This window comes from Narcine bancroftii, unplaced genomic scaffold (genome assembly GCF_036971445.1).
Source record: "Narcine bancroftii isolate sNarBan1 unplaced genomic scaffold, sNarBan1.hap1 Scaffold_151, whole genome shotgun sequence".
In the NCBI taxonomy this organism is placed as follows: Eukaryota; Metazoa; Chordata; class Chondrichthyes; order Torpediniformes; family Narcinidae; genus Narcine; species Narcine bancroftii.
The window spans coordinates 5275254-5295498 of record NW_027211886.1 but is presented as its reverse complement, the minus strand read 5'-3'; the positions used below and the strand labels follow the sequence as shown (position 1 = coordinate 5295498).

General features: G+C 42.2%; 2 protein-coding genes across 6 annotated transcripts in view; both read left to right on the top strand.

The window, feature by feature from the left end:
- The window catches only part of LOC138750449 (beta-1,4 N-acetylgalactosaminyltransferase 1-like), a 79390-nt gene extending 66240 nt beyond the window's left edge, over positions 1-13150 (top strand). The window contains exons 9-11 of one of the 2 annotated variants that reach the window (XM_069912504.1): positions 6282-6422; positions 7395-7632; positions 9919-13150. In XM_069912504.1, the coding sequence (XP_069768605.1) occupies positions 6282-6422; positions 7395-7632; positions 9919-10136 (597 nt within the window). In that variant the 3' untranslated portion in view covers positions 10137-13150. The remainder of the gene's footprint in view (positions 1-6281; positions 6423-7394; positions 7633-9918) is intronic. The other variant, XM_069912505.1, reaches the window with a different exon arrangement.
- A 6271-nt stretch (positions 13151-19421) lies between these two features.
- The window catches only part of LOC138750447 (beta-1,4 N-acetylgalactosaminyltransferase 1-like), an 80200-nt gene continuing 79376 nt past the window's right edge, over positions 19422-20245 (top strand). For all 4 annotated transcript variants that reach the window (XM_069912501.1, XM_069912499.1, XM_069912496.1 and 1 more), the window contains exon 1: positions 19422-19545. The gene's annotated coding sequence lies outside the window, so the exon portion shown is untranslated. The remainder of the gene's footprint in view (positions 19546-20245) is intronic.

Here is a 20245-nt window from a genome sequence, read left to right as displayed (position 1 = left end):
CTTCCTTGAAGGTAGTGTCTTTAAGATACCGCAGGCTGGATGGTAAGGGTCCTCAATGATTCTTTGACCCCTCTTTGAGCACAACTCCCTGTAGATATTGTTAACAGAGGGAAAGGAGACCGCAGTGATCTTCTCAGCAGTTTTAATCAGCCTCCGTACTGACCTCCAATCTGATGGTTTGCAGATACCGTACCACACTACGATGGAGACAGCCAGGACACTTTATTGTGCTCCTGTAGAATGTTGTTAGGATAGTAGCTGGTCGCCTTGCCCTCCTCAACCTCCTTAGGAAGTGTAAGCGCTGCTGCCTCTTCCTGACTAATGAGGGTCCAGGATAGGTCGTCCTTTAAATGAACGCCAAGGAACTTTGTGCTCCCCATTCTGTCTACGATGGAGCCATTGATATGTAGTGGGGAGGAGTCCTTCATAGTCCTGAAGCTCACAGTCATGTCCTTTGTCACGTCGACGTTGCGACTCAGGTCGTTGCACTTGCACCACTGTACACAGCTTTCAACCTCCTCTCCGTCAGCCGAATCATCATTGATACCGATCAAGCCAACTACCACTGTATCATCCACTAACTTCAAGGTTCCTTTATTGTCATGTAATGGTATTGAACATGTAATATTACACGAAACTGCTGTAAGGTGGACAAAGTCGACATTAGTGTTGCCTGGCGCCCCTTACAGAAGGATAGAAAGAGAAGCAAAAGAGCAGGGTCGGCGCCACGGTGGGGGGAGTTGCTGGCGGTGGCCTACTTGCTGCATAATCCAGCAGTCCTAAACTCGCTTAGCAGTCGGGGATTGATGGGGAGGGTGGTGGTGGCCTACCTGTCGAGCAGATGTAAACCTCCGACCTTCTGACATAAAGCCAAAAGTGCTGCTGTTATTGCACGGAGAGTCACTAGCTTGCGTCAAGCTGGACGCTACAGATGCTTGACACATGGGGAGGGTCAGGTCTGACAGCGATGGCTGCAAGTGTAAGAAGGCACAGCACCTTGCTGGGGAGGGTCATGCTGTGCGAGCGTATGGGGGCACTGCACCTCGCAAGGAGAGGCCATGCCCATGAATGCTCCCACCCCTGGCACCAATTGTGGAAAAGAGAGTCCCTTCAGAATCACCAGGTGCTTTTAAGCTGCAGCACCCTGGTAGCCCTCCTGGGACCCAAGTGCAATTAGTGGGGCAAAGGTGCCTCCAGCATCTTTTAAGCTGAAGGAGGAATAGCCCAAGTAAATCACCAACTTGGCGATGATGTGGTAAGTGATGCGTCACACAAACTAGTCTCCCCCGTCCCCCCCACCAGCTGTCAGTCTCCCACCGTCAATCGTGCTCCCCCCAACCCACGGCAGCTGACCCCGCTGCCCCTGCGGCAGCCAACCCCTCTCCTCTCTTCCCCACAGCATCAACCCGTCTCCTGAAGATTGTCGCACCCCCCCCACCCCCCGCGACATTGATCTCACTCCCCCCATTGTGGGTCTTGTCTTTTCCACTCGCGGCAGCGATTTTTTACCCCCCACCCCACCTCCACCCAGGGCCCTGGCAGCGACCCTTCTCTTCACCCCCCCCCCATGTCACCTCAGACGCTTCTATCGGGGTTTCCCTGTGATGTCAGCGCATAAGTAACCGGGTTGGCCAATTTTCTGTTCAAGCCACTGGTCAACATGTCCTGGGTAAGTTTAACTGGGTTTCCTGACTACCTCCGAGGTAGGGCAGGGGCAAGGTTGATTTTGGATGACACTGACTGCGGGACCCTTTCAAGCGGCCTTGTGAGTGGGGCAATAACTGGGGAAATTGCTCGGTTAACCCCATTTTACAAAGCAGTGAGAATCCATGGATTCTCCTCCAACTTTCCTGCAGCTTCTGCAGTCGCACAGACTCCTGTTCAATCCATCGGCAACCTGAGCCCCAGATCCAAATGTCCGACACGATCATGAAGCCTCAGTGCCCAAGGCCCTTCGGGAGTCCTTCTTGCCCTCAGCACTCTCGCAAATCCCAGCTCTGATTCCCATGAGCCAGTCTCCAGGACCTCGCTACCCATGTGGGTCGCAATTCACACACAGCCTGTGTGGTCCCCTCAGCCGCTGAGCCCCTCGCTGATCCGCCACCATGGTCACCATCCTGTAAGGTTGACTCCTCTGATCTACAGATGATTCTGATTATTCTTTTGGACAGGGAGTTTCTCCCAGCAGTACTTTGCAATCAAAAATGCCTAAAGTTAACAGTACTCACTGTTCCACACCTTTGACAACAGCCCTAATATCTCTTGATTCAATTCCATGTCAGATCTTGCCAAACCGTTTGTGGAATTTTACTGTGTGAAAGGGTATGATTTGAATGTAATGTGGGTGCCTGTGTGATTAGCATTGTGTGGTAATGTCAACACACTCATGAGATCGGTGTTCAGCTGTGTTGATTCAAGGCTCCAAGGTTCTGCAGTTCAAGTTCATTATCTTTCGATTATCCCAATACACTCTCAACAAAATAGTGTTCTCCAGTCCTCAGTGCAGAACAGTGCAAAATACACGTACAGACAGAACACACAATTAGATAAACAATACATATGCACGCTACATATGTACAGATATTAAAATAAATATTCTTAATAACTAGTAGAGGCACAGAGAGTTGTTTTTAGCAGCCGTTCAGCTGCCAAACTGCTCGTGGGAAGAAGCTCTTTCTCAACCTGGTGGTTCTGGTTCTGATACTCCTTTATCTCTTTCCCGACAGGAATAGCTGGAAGTTTCTGTGTGCAGGTCCTCAACAATTTTGCGCGTCCTCTTTAAACAACAATCCTGGTAAATCCCATCAATGGGGGATGGGGGAGGTGGGTAATAAAGGAAGAACACAGTGATCCTCTTGGCTGCTCTTATGATCCTTTGGATTGACTTCTGATTCAAAGCTCTTACACTGTTTTAATTGTACCTAATTGACTCGTTATGTGCACAGTTTCAGAACTCCAAAGAAAATAGGCCAATAACAATTTTTCTCAAGCAAAAGATTTCAGTAACATTTGGGTCTGGAGCAGTGATTCTCAGCCTTCCCTTCCTACTCACATTCCATTTTAAGTAATCATTTATTAATCACAGAGCACCTCTGGCATTGGGATTACTTAAAGCGGTATGTGAGTGGAAAGAAAAAGTTTCAAGACCATTGCTCAACAGCAACTGTACCATGCAGTGATGCAATCGGCCAGGATGCTCTCCATAGAGTTCCTGTAGAAAGTAGCCAGCGTGGTGGCAGGTAGCCTTGCCCGCTTCTGTCTTCACAGGAACTCCAGATGCTGTTACACCTTCCTGTCATGTTAAGACATGTGTGTCTAGGATAGGTCATTCCATAAGTGGACTCTGAGGAACTTGGAGTTCTCCACTCTCTCCAATACCAAGCTATGAACGTGCAGTGAATGGTTTTGCTTTTAGTCATCACTAGATGTTTTAAACAAGTGCAAGGGGGCAAATTTCTGATCTCCAACAATTCTCAGAGATTTTTCTCTGTGTTAATTGGCTACATTTGGCTTAGAGTAATGATAATTTTAGTATGATCAAACCATAGAACACTACAGCAAAGAAACAGACCCCATCTAGTCTGTGCCAAAATATTATTCTGCTTAGTGCAATGGATCTGTGTTAATATTAATCTTTAGTTTAATGTTAAAATATATTTCATCTGGATATGGCTTAATAACTTAGTTTGGGTGTTCAGGGAAGCAAAGACCATTAGCATTTCAACAGACACATGTAGTTCTTTGCATTATTCACCATTGACCACAGAAGCCAGTTTGAAAGATGGAATGGCTGCTGATTGCAGTTGAAGCTAAGAGATGAAAGGATTATGATGGTTCTGAGATAACAATAGGTGTTATCTCGGAAGCACCTGTGTAAAAGCACAGCCATTTAGGGTAGACATCACGGAGGCATAAGTGGACTTTCACATCAGTGTGAAAAGACCTTATGAACTTCAAAGACAGAAATGATGTTACAATCCATGTGTCATGAGAGATTTCCCGGAACTGTACTATTAAAATCCAAGACAAAGAGGTCAGTTTAAGGGAACTCGGTGTCCTGCTCAGACAGGATTGAAAGCAGCAATATTTACTGCAGAGGGAGAAAAAGCTGCTTATGTTACTCCTGAAAAATGGGAACACAGAAAATAAGTGGACTTCAAGGGGGAAGCCCACTTTCTGACTGCTCTTTATAAAATAAGGAGTGAAGCCACGTTGTGGAAAAAAAACTGAAGACAGAAAACTTGACCTCCTGGAAAGGCAGGTCTTGTATTATTGTATTTACAGGAGATACGATATAAGTGGCTTTTAAATAAGTAAGACCACTTCTCATTTGTGCCCAGAAAATGGTCACCCTGTTTGAAAAATATCTCTATGAAAGACAGGTAGGTCATCAAGGGAACTGTGAGTTGAAAGAGATCTGAAAATATAATGTTTAAGTGTGCTTCATAATTACTTCTGAACTGTGTTTTAAAGGGATCCTGAAGTCAACAAGAAAATTGAAACTGGAATATTAAAAGTGACTTTTTCAGAATCAAGTTTAAACTGTAATGGTTTTGGACTTTAATATACACACATATTTGTGTGTACACATCTCATTTGTGCATAGTAGGGTTAAGTTTAGAGATAAATAAGAAATGTTATGTTATTATTAGTTTAATAAAAAACTATTATTTTGAATTAACCATTGTAGAGTACAGTTCTTTCAGTACCTTTATGTGGTATGTAAGTGGTCTCATCCTGGATGTTCTCGTAGACTCTCAACGACACCATAGACAGCAATGCTGTTAGACGCTGGTTATCCTCCTCCACCTCAATGAATCTCAGGAAGTTTTCAAAGTTCAGCAGCCAGAAGTTAAAGGCTTTGAAGGCTGTAGCTGACTGTGGGTCGATATCAAGTTTTTCTGGCCGAGTTAAACGCTCCATCCCTTTCAAAAAAAATTCTTTTTGCTAATAAAATTGTAGAGCTCGTCGAAAGAATCAAAGACTTGTTGATCCAAACCAAGGCTTTTATTAGCAAAAGACAGGAGCTCTTCACAGGTGGCCGACCAGTCCGGAATGATCCGACCTGGCTAGGGACACAACCCTTTAAGGCCCAGACAATAGGCGTGGCTTAGCTCTCAGCCAATCGCTGTAAGCACAGTCTAGATACAGTAACTATACACTATATACATTGGTGATAGATTTGTACTATCACAACCATTGGTGAATTTTCCATTGCTATTCCTTTGTTAGTACTAATAAGGTTTGTTTGTTAGTTCGTAACACTGCCCTGCACCCAGCCTATAGCCCTCCACATCCCTTCCATTCATGTGCCTGTCCAAATTTTTCTTTAATGTCCAAATCACATGCCCCCTTCCACAGATTCCCCACTACAGTTGTTATTTCCCATTCCAATTCTAGATTCCTCAATAACCACCAGCAGTCCAGCGCTTTCTGAAGCAGCTGATGGACTAGAAATGGTTAACCCTCCATCAGGCACTCAAAGCTCAGTTGTCATCCAAGAGGCAGTTGCAACAAAAGAATTTTTTCAGCTAATAGGAGTGAAGTTGCTCCTCAAAGCCAACGTCTCCGAACATCTATTCTGGGGCCTCTATGATGATGCAATCATGTAGACACCTCACCAGCGGCTACACTTCATAAGGATTTTGAGGAGATTTGGTATGTTACCAAAGACTATTGCATACTTCAACAGGTGTACCATGGAGAGCATTCTAACTGGTTGCATCAGTGTTTGGTATGGAGGTACCAATGCACAGGACAGGAACATGATACAGAGAGTTGTGAACTCGGCCAGCGCCATCATGGGCATCAGTCTTCTCACTACAAGAGACAGAGTTTCAATAAAGCAGCCTCTATCATCAACGACCCTCACAACCCAGGGCATGTCCTTTCTGCACTGCTCCATTCAGGAAGGAGGTAGAGGAGGCTGAACACACACACTCAACAGCTATTTCCCCTCCATCCGATTTACGAATGGACAACTACCTCACTTACTCTCTTAGTTTGGACGAGTTATTTATTTTTTTAAATCTTGTATTTCCTGAATTGAAATTTATAGTAATTTTGCTCCTTGTTCTGCATCGTACTTCTGCCTCAATTCAATATATTTCATGATAACGAACATCGTTCAGCTCTTCCCAGACAGGATGCCAATCTACAGCAAGTAAGGGAAGAGAGATCAGGTCAATCTGGGTCATGGATATTTTCCTGCATGTGTGTGAAAGAGGAACAATGACGCCTATGGGTTGTGCTGGTAAATAATGGATGTGTGATCTCTGCAGGGCTGGTTTGCTGGGCGGAACTTGGCTGTGTCCCAAGCCACTACCAAGTATCTCCTCTGGGTCGATGACGACTTCATTTTTACTGCAAACACCAAAATTGAAAAGCTGGTGGATGTTTTGGAGAAAACCACGCTGGACTTGGTAAGAACTAAGGTTCCATTTTAGTTGTCAGCCAGTAACTTTGGCATGGGACCAGACCAACTCAGGAGTGCATCTCCATTTGGATGGCGGATTGGTTGAAGCTTTACAAGGCTTTGGTGAAGCCTAACTTGGAGTACTGTGAGAGGTTTTGGATGCTTCATTTAAGAAAGGATGATAGAGAGCATTCAGAGGAGGTTCACAAGGATGATTCCAGGAGTGAAAGAATTATCAATAAGAAGAGCATTTGATGGCACTTGGACTCATTGCAATTTAGTAGAATGAGATGGGGGGGTGGGGGGTCCTGATTGAAACTTGCCTCAGCTAATCAAGAACGTATCAATCATTCCCTTAAATACACCCTGTGACTTGGCCTCCACAACTGCTTGTGGCAACAAATTCCACAGATTCACCACACTCTGTTCCTCTATTCTAAGTGGACACCCTTCAATCATGAGTTGCACTCTGTTCTCCTAGACTCTCCCACATAGGAAACAACCTTTCTAAATTTACTCTGTGCATGCCTTTCAACATTCAAAATGTTTCAATGAGAATTCCCCCCCTCCGCCCCCCATTCTCCTAAATTCCAATGAGTATGGGCTAAGGAATGTCAAACACTCCTCATGTGATAACCCTTTCATTCCCGGAATCATTCTTGTCAGCTTCCTCTGAACCGAACCCTCTCTAACGTCAGCACATCCTTCTTAAATGAAGAGCCCAAAACTGCTCACACTGCTCCATGTGAGGCCTTATAAAGCCTCAACATCACATCACGTCCCTGCTCTTATATTTTATTCATCCTGAACTCCAGACTGGATAGTCTTGCTACCAGAGGATTACATTGGGGATTTTTGGGGGAAGCTCTCTGTATACATTGAACATTTTATTGGTCATTGTGTGGCATGTTTGAATGGCATTGTGTTGAGTGCTGCAGTGGTCAGGACCTATCTCTGTTGCTAATGTGCCCTGCTGTAGGTTGGAGGAGCAGTGCGAGAGAAAACTGGCTTTGCAACCACTTTTCGCCACCAGATTAGTGTGGAGCAAGGAGGAGAGGAGGGGGACTGCCTGAATATTCGTATGGGTCACTACCATACTGTGCTGGACTTTCCGAATTGTGTGGTCACAGACGGTGTTGTCAACTTCTTCTTGGCCCGCACGGACAGAGTGCAGCGGGTGGGATTCGACCCAAGGCTGAGCAGGGTGGCGCACTCAGGTGAGGGGGAGTTTGGTTTTAGTGACCATGCTCTCTGACTGATATTTATTCTGCATCGGGAAATCTTTCTGCTTTAAAAATCCCATCCTTGTGTTGAGGACATGGTAGCATTGAAACAGTTCACCATCCCCGTTGGTCACCTAGAGGTCTGATCTAACAATCCTGAGGCTTGAGTTCATATTGAAAGATTGTTTCCCATGGTGGGGGAGTCCGAGAGAAGACGCAAGGGCGTCCACACGGAATAGAGATGCAGAGAATGTTGAATCTGTGTGATTTTTTGCCACATACTGTTGTGGAGGCCAAGTCATTTGGTGTATTTATGGCAGAGATTGATAGGTTTTTGAATAGCCAGGGCATCAAGGGTTATGGGGAGAAGGCCGGGCAGTGGGGCTGAGTGGGAAACTGGATCAGTTCATGATTAAATGATGGGGAAGACTTGATAGGTTGAATGGCCGATTTCTGTTCCTATGTCCTTTTGGTCTTGGGTCAAACCTCACCACAACGTCTGTAGGTTTTAAATGAGGTTAATGGTGAGGTCCATAAAAGATATCAGATTGTCACAAACCCCATCTGGTTCACTGTGGAGGGCCTTGCAAAGCCCTGACTTCAATGAATGCCAACAGCTTTAGCAGTGAATTCCAGAAACATGAAAGTACAAAGCAGATTCTCACCCCTTCCCTCTACCATTCACATTCTGCTGCTTGCCAACACTCCAAGATCTCGGCACTCCTTCAAGTTCCTGGCATCCATTTTCAACAAGAAATTGGAAAAGTAACTGATTATCATTTATTGTCATGATTATGACATGAAATTTATTGTTTGCTATAAATTACATTTTTAAAATAAATAAATAAATTCATGCAAATGAAGGGAAAGTGAGGTAATGTCTGTGGTTCATTGTCCATTCAGAAATCTGATGGCAGAGGGGAAGAAGCTATTTTTGAATTGTTGGTTTTTGTCTTCAGGCTCCTGGACCTCTTTCCCTCAGAAAGTTTAGCCTTCTTCATGATTGCATTGGCATGGAGGCCCCTGGAAACGTCTTCAGAGATGTTGACACCCAGGAATTTGAGTTTCTGTTGCTGACTGCTCAATGAGAACTGGTTTGCGTTCTTCTGATTTCCCCTTCCTGGTCCACAATTAGTCCTTCCAATTTGATCTCAGTCACCAAGCTCACATCACTCAGGTTTGCTAAGTTCCTGAGACATTTGGGGGAATGAAAACAGTCTGGAGATCACTCAGTATAACAGAATGTTGTGGGGTGATTTTCTGCTATGGCAGGTGGTGCTACTCCACACCGCTCCAGAGACCTCAGGCTCACCCTCCTTCGCTGTCTCTGTTTGCACGCTCTCCATGTGACCCCATGGATTTCTCCCTGGGGATTCTGGTATCGTTCATTTATTTATCCTCTGATTGTACAAGTACAGCATAATGAAACAAGTTTTTCAGGTCCTTGGTATAAAACACAGAGAACAATGATACATATATACAAATATTAAAAATAAATACAACTTATTGTTAAATAAATAGCAGTCACAGAGGGTTTGTATGAGCTGCTCATCAGTCATTCAGCATTCTCACTGCCCATGGCTGTTTTTCAGCCTGGTGGTGCTGGCTTTGATTCTTTGTGTGTGTGTGTGTGTGTGTGTGTGTGTGTGTGTGTGTGTGTGTGTGTGTGTGTGTGTGTGTGTGTGTGTGTGTGTGTGTGTGTGTGTGTGTGTGTGTGTGTGTGTGTGTGTGTGTGTGTGTTTGTGCGTGTGTGTGTGTGTGTGTGTAGTGGTAGTGGTCCTCAGTGATTTTATGCACCCTCTTAAAACAATGATCCACTAAGTCACCTCGATGTGGGGAGGGAGACTGCACTGATCCTCCCTGGTGCTCTTAACAGTGCTGTGGATTGACCTCCGATCCAATGGTCTGTATCACAGTGTGATGCAGCCAGCCAGAACACTTTTGATAGAGCTCCTATTGGGCATTGTGGGAAATTCCTCCTGCATCCCAAACACATGCAGGTCAGGAAGTTTATTGGCTGCAGTGAATTGCCACTGGTGTGCTGGTCAGGAGCAGAGGAGCCAAAGGGCAGCTGATGGGTGTGTATGTTGGGGAATATGGTGCAGGGGTAAGAGGGAAATTAGGAGAGAGGGAATGGGACTAGTGGGATTGCTGCCTGCATGTTGGCATAGACTCAATGGGCTGAATGGCTTCCTTCTAAGCAATAAAATGTCTTGCTGAGTCTGTCGATGTGGCCCCATGGATCGAGCTAATGATGTATTATATGCTTGGTGTTAACAGAGTTTTTCATTGACGGACTGGGCATGCTCCATGTCGGGTCATGTGACCATGTCTCGGTAGACCATGCCTCAAAGATCCAACTGCCCTGGAACAAGATCAATGGGAACACAAAGATGTACAAAGAATTCCGTTACCCCAAGTCATCAGAGGCCAGCGTCCGGCTGAGGCACGGGCTGTTTTACTTGAAGAACAGGTTCAAGTGCATGATAAAGAACTGAGAGAGATCCTCCAAAAATATTTGTCAATGTCCAGCCCAGCATGAAGAGAGCTGAGAACTCTTTCAGAATTGAGCAAAGTGTTCCCAGATTCAGAATTTGAGCATCTTTTACATCACAGTGAACTCTTAGAAAAAGCTGAGATCTTAGAAAGTAAAAACTGCTAAAGATGGAACTCCAGAGCTGAGAGCCAAGGATTCTTTTTCATGGATGAATTATTTGTGCTTCATCGTCACTTCTGAGTCCAAGGTAACTCAGGCCTACGGACACGTTTGACTGTGCCGTTTACTTGATATTACATCAGAATCAAGTTTCTTGTCATGAAATGTGTTGTTTTGCATCAGCAGTATGGTGTAGAACAAGGCACAGAATAATTATAATTCCTTAAATACAAGATTTAAAAACAAATAAATAGTGCAAAAATAGATAAAAAGTGAAGTAATGTCCATAGATTGATTGTCCATTCAGAAATCTGATGGCGGAGGGAAAAAAGCTGTTTTTATAATGGTGGGTGTGTGTCTTCAGGCTCCTGTACCTCCTTCCTGACGGTAGCAGTGAGATGAAGGCATTGGTGATAAGGGTCCTTGAAGATAGAGGCTGCTTTCTTGAAGCACCGACTCCTGTAAATGTCCTTAATGGAGTGAAGAGTGATGCTCATGATGGCACTGTCAAAGTTCACAACTCTCTGTATCATGTTCCTGTCCTGTGCATTGGCACAGAGAGTGATGCAACCAATCAGAATGCTCTCCACGGTACACCTGAAGAAATTTGTAAGAGGCTTTGGTGACAGACTACATCTCCTCAAACACCTCATGAAGTATAGCCACTGGTGGGCCTTCTTCATGGTGGCATCGACATGGAGGCCTCCAGGATAGGTCTCCAGAGATGTTGACACCCAGGAATTTGAAGTCCTGTACCTTCTCCACTGCTGACTGGTTTATGTTCTCCTGAGTTCCCCTATCTCAAGTCCATAATCAATTCCTTAGTTTTACTGACAGTTCTCATTTGGAACCAACTAGATTTCAAAATTGTCTAATTCCAGATTCAACCACTATAAGAACTTTTCTCCCTCATTTGAAATTAACAATGTATTATCTCAGAATAAATGACCAGTGATTAAACTGGTGATCTTGTTTAATATGGATTCCGTGGTCGTTTGGTACCATTTAGTACACCAATGACTCAGACAGGCTGGTTTTCGAATCAAAGCTTCACCATTCTGTAAGAAATCCCTGAAGCTGCTGTAATGGCAGCACTGCTGCTTGGGTGGACACAGGAGAGTGGTGAGAGGAGTCACCATGTTGCTCTGCAGGGTTCAATCACATGGTCCTGATGCCAGTAGCTCTGTACAGACTTTAAATGGCCAATGAGTAGATCTGACATTGTTTTTAAAATAAAATTCTGCCACTGTGAAATTCTGTGCCCAAGATGGTGGCACCAGTGTTCCTCAGCGACCAGGAAGGTTTGCAGACTCTGGCGAGCAGTGGGCTGACGTGGGACACCAGAATTTGGAAGAACACACCCATTGAGAAGGAGAAGCAGAGGAAACGACTGTACAGGATGGTGACTGCGACAGGAGACCAGTGAGGAGCTCAATGGCTGAGGGACCCACACAGGCTGCGGGTGACCTGTGGTTGGGGATCCCACCCAGGCTGTGGGCTGCTGGAGACTGGCGCATGTGAACCAGGTTTCAAGCCGGGATTCGAGAGGGAACATAGAGCAAAAAGGGCTCACAAATGGCCTGGGGCACTGAAGACTTCTTGATCATGTCAGAGGTTTGGATCTGGAGCTCAGGTTGCTGATGGATTGAACAAGAGTCTATGTGGCTGCAGAAGCTGTGTGAGCGCTGGAGGTGAATCCACTGTTGCAGGGGTATATTATATTTTATATATAAATATATTTTTGAGAGAGGTAAATTGTGGGGGTCACTTCACAAACAAGCACTTCACAAAAGATACCTCATTTAAAATGCAAGAGCTATGCATAAAGAGAGGCTTCATGTCCGCAGTGACTTCACTGAAACTTTGAAGAATGCCTATGGAGACTTCACAAATCAGTGTTAATTGGACTGATGCTGTGGAGTAAATGGACCATTGTCTTTAAAGTAACAGATGCCCAGGCAGAAACTGATTCTGGTGCCGGCAATCTGTCTGGTTGCAGTTTGCTGTTCTAGGAGAGGTCATGTGGTTTTGCAAGCAGAGAGAGAGAGTGAAAAGACCAAACAGGCTTTCTCTAAGAGAGAGAGAGAACTGAGTACTGCAGTGGCTTTTGGCGCTGCAAGCTTGTTGAAAACCCCATTTTGAAGATGAGTTGTGAGTTCTGAGTTCAGCCTGTTGAAAACCCTTGTAGTCCTTATAAGAGGAAATGACTGGCTAGAGTGTTTCTCCAGAAAAAAGAGAAACAAAAGGAACTCTGTGGTGACCTGGAAGAAGAGGTTATCATTTGGAAAACCCTGATGGGACGAGTTTTTTCGGCAAGACACTGAAGTGGCAAGTACCATTGGCTGAGGTACTTCAATCACGCCAAGGCTGAAGTATTCAAAATTCTAAACCCATATAATCCAAATAAGGGCTCCAAACTTTCCAATAAAAAGATAATTATCTCATAAATTTTATGTTATTTTTTCCATTGGTATACAAGATCTCAATTTTCACTGCCATCTATATAAATTCAAATCTATATCATTTTACCAAGTAATTGTAATACATTTTCTCGCTACTGCTAATGTTAATCTCAAAAATGCTATTTAAAACCAACAAGAAGCTTCCTGAGAGTTAACCAATCACCTTTAAGCACCAGAGCTTGGTGAAAATTCATAAATGTTAAATTCTGTGCACAGTCTAAGAATGGAGGAGTGAGAAGTGAGATTGGACTGTGAATTAAAGAACTTTCCCAAACATATACTCATTGGATACATGTGCACTTAGAATTAGAAGGGTGTTAAGTTAGATTAAGTTAAAATTTGATCCTGTTTTTATGTTTAAAGAAAATTAAAAATAACTTTTGTTTTTAAGTAACCATTTGTCTTGGTGTATTTCTATTGGTGCTGGGTTTTGTGTCTTCTGGGCTCTTAACACCACGAACACAGGGGCTCACTTTTACTTCTCTTACTCTATTTCTGTCAGGGGCAGTGGGCAACACTAATGATGACTCTGGCTGCAATTTTGTGCAATATTACATGTTCTGTACTATGACCTGACAAAATAGGAATCTTGATTCAATGGATCAATCCCTTGCTTGCCTGGGGCTCATCCTGAGTGTACATCGATCAGAACCATGCAATTCAGCTTAATTCACTGCATTACTCAGCAGGAACGGACCTTGATCAGTCATGGTAGCTGCATGTCTGTCCTTGTGAGATTTCCAAGAGAGAAATCGCATACAACAAAACATTGCACTTTTGTAGCACCTTCAACACCACAAAAATGCTTCAGGCTGTTTCACAGGAGGCCTATTATCCTTTACATTGGACAACAATTTTTTTTCAAAAGGTTTGCTTCTTGAAAAAAAATGGGTTTATGATGGACAACTTTAAGATGAATACAAAGATAATTTCAGATTTGCTGTATCATTTAAGAAGTTGAAGAAACATTAAGTGAGCTTTTATTGAATTTAGCGTGTTTGATTGCATAATGACGCTGACATATTGCATTCGTTCAACTGACCTAAAAATGTTTTGTTGCTGATTTTCATTTGAACTCAGCATCTGATGCCTCTCGTGTCACTGTCCAACAATAGTCAGTCAGCATTTTTTTATTCTTGATTTTTTTTCCAGAAATATACATATAAAAACTCTCCAATATTAATAAAAACATATAAAACTTTATTTACAAAAAAAAACAAAACAACCCCTCCTTTTCACAATAAAAATCCCACACCGTCAGGGCTGACATTTAGATTCTAGATTGGGAAGTCACCTGCATTCATACTTTAGCAGGATTTATTATTGTCCTTTTTATTATTATATTTATAATTACAATTGGGCCCCTCTATGATCCCAATATGGCTGCCATATCTTAATAAATATGTCATATTTGTTCTTTAAGTTGTATGTAATTTTTTCCAAAGGTAAGCAACTATTCATCTCAGCAGTCCATCGTGCTATATGCAGAGGGGAGTCAGATTTACAAGTAATTGCAATACATTTCTTAGCCACTGCTAAAGCTATTTTAACAAATAAAATTCTGAATTTGGTTAGGTTATTACTTAATTCAATAAAATTTCCCAAATGATAAAGCTCTGGATCGCCCGTGAAGAACACCCCTGTTATTCTTATTAGTATTTCAGTAATATCCTGCCGGAAAGGTCTCACCTTCACACATGACCGACCATGTGTTCCTATTTCTATCCCTATCTAAAACACATTCCGATATTTCAGATTTTGATTTAATGCAACTTCTGTGGTGTGAGATATAATTGGTGTAGGAAATTATATTGCACTAATCTGCATCTTGCATTTATAATTGATGTCATGCTTTCCAAACACCCATCAGACCAACATCTTTCCATTGTTGCAACACCTAAATCTGACTTCCATCTCTCTCTTGACTTCTGAAAACCTTTCATTCTGGAGAGCATAATACACCTTATTTATAAATGTAGGTGTATTCCCCAGCCAAATTGTTCATTTCATTTCACTAATTTCACATGGGGCCCATCTTAGGAACTATCTTAGCTAGAGAAAACAAAAAAAAGTCCCATTAGCTACTCCATATTTATTTCTTAATTGTTCAAAAGACATGAGATCCCTCCATATAACCATCTTCAATATATCTCATGCCATTATCATACCATGAACTCAATATTTTGTTACCAGATTCATAGGCAGTAATACTTTTTTACTTAATGGTGTTCTTAATGATATACCTGCTTTTTTTCCAATACACTCATTTGTTTCTTGACATATTCAAATCATATGTATTAATATAGGGTCATCCGTTGTTTTTGTTATTAACTTAGAATTCCATTTATAAATAAATTCCTTCGCTGTTTCTTCTTCTTTTAAAGTTAATCCTCTTTGGATCCAAGAAGGGGGACTGTCTTGTTCAAAAAGGAATTATAAAAATCTTTTTTGTGCTGTTAAGTAGTATTTCTTTAAGTCTGGAAATCTAAATCCTCCAAATGTATAAATCCCACGTTAGCTTTCCCAATGAAATTCTTGGCACTTTGTTATTCTATAGGAATGGCCTTATGTAATTATTCAATAATTTAAAGAAATTTTTAGGTAATGTAATAGGCAACGATTGAAAAAGATGCTGTAATCTTGCCATCATCTTCATTTTATACAATTTACTCTTCCCACTTCAGTAATCGGCAGGACTTTCCATTTCTGTAAATCTTCCTCTATTTTTCTCTAAAAGAGGAGTGTAATTAAATTTATATAAATTCTGTAAGTGGTTATCTGTCATTATTCCTAAATATTTGATTCCACCTATCTTCCATTTAAATCTACTACCTTTTTGATATCTTTCATAATCAAAATTTTCAAATTATATCACTCTTCTCCATATTTATTTTATAACCTGATATTCTTCAATATTTTTCTCATGTTGTTTGTAATTTTATCAAGGATTCAGCTGGGTCAAACGTATATAATGATGCATCATCAGCATATAAACTAATTTTATGTTTTTCCTGTCCAACTTTGAAGCCCTTAATATCCATATCTCTCCTTATAATCTTCGCCAATGGTTCAACAGCTAGGACAAAAAGTGCTGGAGGCAGAAGAACCCACCCCCCTCCCCATCTATTTGACTTAGTCAAGGGAAAAACTGCTGAGATCTGATTGTTAGTTATAATTTTGACTTGTGATTTAATGGTAAAGAGTTCTAATCCAGTTCATAAATTTTCTGCCTATACCTAATTTTTCCAATGTCTTAAATAAGAAAGATCATTCTAATTGATCAAATGCTTTTTTTCTGCATCTAGAGAGATGGTTATAATTGGATTCAAGTTCGATTTTGTCATATGTATTATATTAGATAGTCTACTTAGACTATTTGAAGAATGCCTTCCTTTGACAAATTCCACCTGATCTGTATGTATTAATTTTGTAGATTATTTTCCCAGTCTATTAGCTAGTGCTTTTGCCAGTATTTTATAATCAGCATTTATAGCAGCAGTGATATAGGTCTACATGAAAACTTTTTAAATTGGTCTCTCCCTTCCTTCGATAGCACTGTAATTATAGCAGTTGAAAAATATTTCGGCAGCGTCTGGATCTCCACCACCTGATCCGATACATCCATCATAAGAGGTATCAACGTCTTTAAATTGTTTGTAGAACTCGGGAGGAAACCCATCCTCCCCCGGAGTTTAATTAGCTTGTAAAGTACCCAAGGCTTTCTTGATTTTTTTCTCTCATGAAAGAGGTATCTAAATCAACTCAATCTCTTTCTTCTAATTTTGGAAGATCAACATTTGTTAAAAATTCGTCCATCTCATTTTCATCTCCTAATAGTTCTGATTTATATAGTTTTGTATAATAGTGTCTAAGTATTATTTATTTATTTTTGATGGTATGTTATAATATCAGTCTCTGTTTTTATTGCATTTATCATTCTAGATGACTCCTCTGCCTTTAACTGCCAAGATAATTTTGCTTAGAGTATTCATATGCTGCTCCCAGAATTGTCTCTCCTTCCCGGTAACTCAAAATTCTTACCAGGACTGGTCATGGTCACTGATTGTCAGCTCTCTTGGGTCCAAGGGTCTGATGATCTCTTTCAATGTGCAGTTTTTCTCTGGATTTGTCTTCTCCCAGCACTTGCGAGATCCATGATTCAAAGAAATTTTCCAGATCTTTCCCTTCATTCCTTCTTTCAGTCCAATACATCAGATGTTATTTTGTCTGGTAAAATTCTCCATGTGGTCGATCTTGTCCAGCAGACTTTGTCTGTCCAACTCCCATTACTTCATATCTTTCTCCAAAGCTTTTAGTTTATCTTGTGTTTTACCAAGTCTACTTCTGCTTGGGTCATTCTTTCCATTAAGTCTTCAACAATTTCTTTAATTTCAGTCATCCTTTCAGCCACGTCTCTCATTATACTTTCGACGTTAACAAATCGGTTGCTCAAGTTTTCCATTTTCTTCAGGATAATATTTAGTTTCTGTAGTCGGCCAGCATTGATGGATTCCTATTGCCCTGATACCGCTTTTCCATAGTCGCAATGTCCTGGTGAAACCTTTCACCTTGTTCATCACTGACTGCACCAAGATCTGCAGGGAAGACGTCCGAGTCCGAATGCAGAAAATGAATTTTCAATGACATGTTGCTCTTCGTGATTTTGTAGCTCGAAGTAGAGTTAAAATATGACAGGAAATCACTTGGCTCTCTGTAAACCTGATGCCTTCAATAAAGTAGGTGCCCAAGTCTGTCAGGTCCTCTGTGCTTGCTTGGCCCACTCCCAGTTGTAATCAAGGCCTGGATTTTGAAGGCTCATCCTTGACCACAAACCCCTCTCTGTTCCTGCCCCTCTTGTTTCTTCTCCAGATCTTTAAGTGTCCATGGGATTTCAACTAAGGCCCCTTGATCTTCCCAGAATTTAATAGCTCCAACTATTGCAACTGTTGCGTCAGCTGCTGGAGATATAATCTGTGGAACTGTGTCATGATATTGCTTTGTTTTACTTATCTTTTTAAGTTCTGTCTCAAAATCCTTATCTTTAACCAAGGTCAGGGGATTTTGCATTAATTATCTCTTTTTATGGTTTGGTATTTATTTTTCTTTGATAGCAGGTCTTTAAATCATCTTAGGATATTTTGCAATAATGAATGCTTGCTCTTAATCTTAACAAGACCAAGGATCTTATTGTGGATTTTAGGATCAGGAGGCTAAGGGATCACACTCCTGTCTTCATTGATCGGTCGATGGTGGAGGGAGTTAATACTATCAAGTTGTTGAGAATCCACAAATTGGAGATTCTCTCCTGAAGCCAGCACATCATGGCTACCATGAAGAAGGCACATGGACGCCTCAACTTTCTCAGGAGGAGGTTCAGCATTTTGTCGAATACTCTTTCAAACCTCTTGAGGCGTACTGTGGAATGTACACTGACTGGTTGCATCATGCCCTGGTTTGGAAACTTGAGTGCCCAGGAACACAGAGGGCTGCAGAAAGAAGACAACATAGATAAGTCCATCATGGGCTCCAACCTCCCATCCAATGAAGACGTTAATGTGAGGTGGCCCCTGGAGAAAGCACCCAGCATTATAAGGGATTCCATATCCCTGGTCACTACCTCTTCTGACTGCTACCACTGGGGAGAAGTTACAGAATTCTGAGATACAACAACTCTGCTATTAGCCTCTGAACCTCCCACCAAAAGCCCTGTTTGTGCTAGTGAAACACTGCATTTTTTTCTTAAATGAACTGTAACTGGATATTTATTTATCTATATTTATTATCTTTCTCTGTACTAAGGAATGTGTACTGTTCTAGTTGGTGTATTATATGCTACTGTTTGGCTGCAGGAAGTAAGAATTTTGGTGCATCTGCATTGTGTGTGTGTATGTGTATATAAAATAATCTCATTATTATCTCTGTTGGTATTACTGTGATTCCTGGAGCCATGTGGTACCTTGCTATCTGGTGTAAGTTATCTTTTTCAGGGGAATGACTGCCTACAGTAGAGATGACCAGCTCTCTTCCATGTCACATGAGAGATGGGCAGGAGCTGTGGCATTGATTTCATTGGATTGCATTGTTGCAATGATGGGTTATGAATATAGCTCCTAATAGCCTGAATATGCCCTAGATTGTCTGATCTCACAGGACTGGTCAGTACTTGAAGGGGAGACCACCTAGGAACACCAAGCACTCTAGGTTTCTGGACAAAGTGGCAACTCTCTGTCTGCCTTACAGTGGGAAAAAAGGTAAAGAATTTCATGTATATTACTTTCTAAATCACATATTACATGTCATGGAACCTTTACTGGAACAGCACAGCTGGTAGTTTCCAACCTCACCTAATAGTGACAAGCTTGAAGTTCATAGGTGATCTAAATAGGCCAACACATAAAGTACTGGAAGAAGTCAGCCTGTCAGGCAGTATCTGTGGAAAGGAATAGACAAATAGGTCAATGCTAGGTCAATGGAGTGTCTTCTGCAGAAGTTTTCCCAGTGTCAAGTACTGCCTCATGAAGCCAACTTCATGATTCGTCATTAAACCTTAATCAATTCTTGTCAATTGCATAATACTTCGCTTTACAAATACTTCGCTTTACGCAAATTTTCTTTTGCAAAGAAACCTGTTTGTTTTGATGAAAAAACGGCCAGTGGGGCAGTCACAGGACGGCCGGCGGGGCGGCGGGGCAGTCACAGGACGGCCGGTGGGGCTGTCATAGGGTGACTGGCGGGGCAGTCATAGGGTGACCGGCGGGGGAGTCAAAACTCGCTGTCTTCCCAATTCTGGTAAGTGAAACGTCATTTTCTATTTTATATGGGCGGTATATTGATCACATTGTTCCTTCTTTTACTGTATGTTTTAAGTTGTATCTGTTCTTTGGTGGGTTATTGTTTGAGTCCGGGACCCTCCAAGATGTTCCCATAAAAGTCAATGGTAATCGCTTCTTCACTTTGCGCCTTGTTGGCTGAGGAAAGTTTCGTCAAGCAGGGTAGACCTGTTTTGAATGATCTTTAATTATGTACTTAATTGAGATTCCACTCCAAGTACCAACTTCTTTCCTCCACCCATTGAAAGAATGTGTTTTGTGCAGTGAAGATAAAGAATGAAGAGAAAGAAACCTGTGACTTCAAGAGGGTGGTGTCAGAAATGGTCGCCAGGGGAAGGGAGAGGAAAGCAGGAGGTAAGAAGAGTTGAAGGGACTCCAGGAGCCATGTTTTCACACTGAGGACGGTAGGTATGCGGAAGGAGCTGCCAGAGGGTGCACAGTCAGATCATTTAGGCAGGTTCATGGATAGGAAAGGTTGAGAGGGACAAATGGGGACAAACGGGACGAGCTGGGGAGATAAGTGGAGGAGTTTGGAAGAGGGCTTTTTTCTGTGCTGAATCTCACAAGGCCCAGGCCAGGAGACCGGAAGGCTCTCAGTTTCTTCTGATCAGAGCCGACTTGCTGGCCTTGGAGTCAGTCTCCACGAAAGCAGGCCCTTC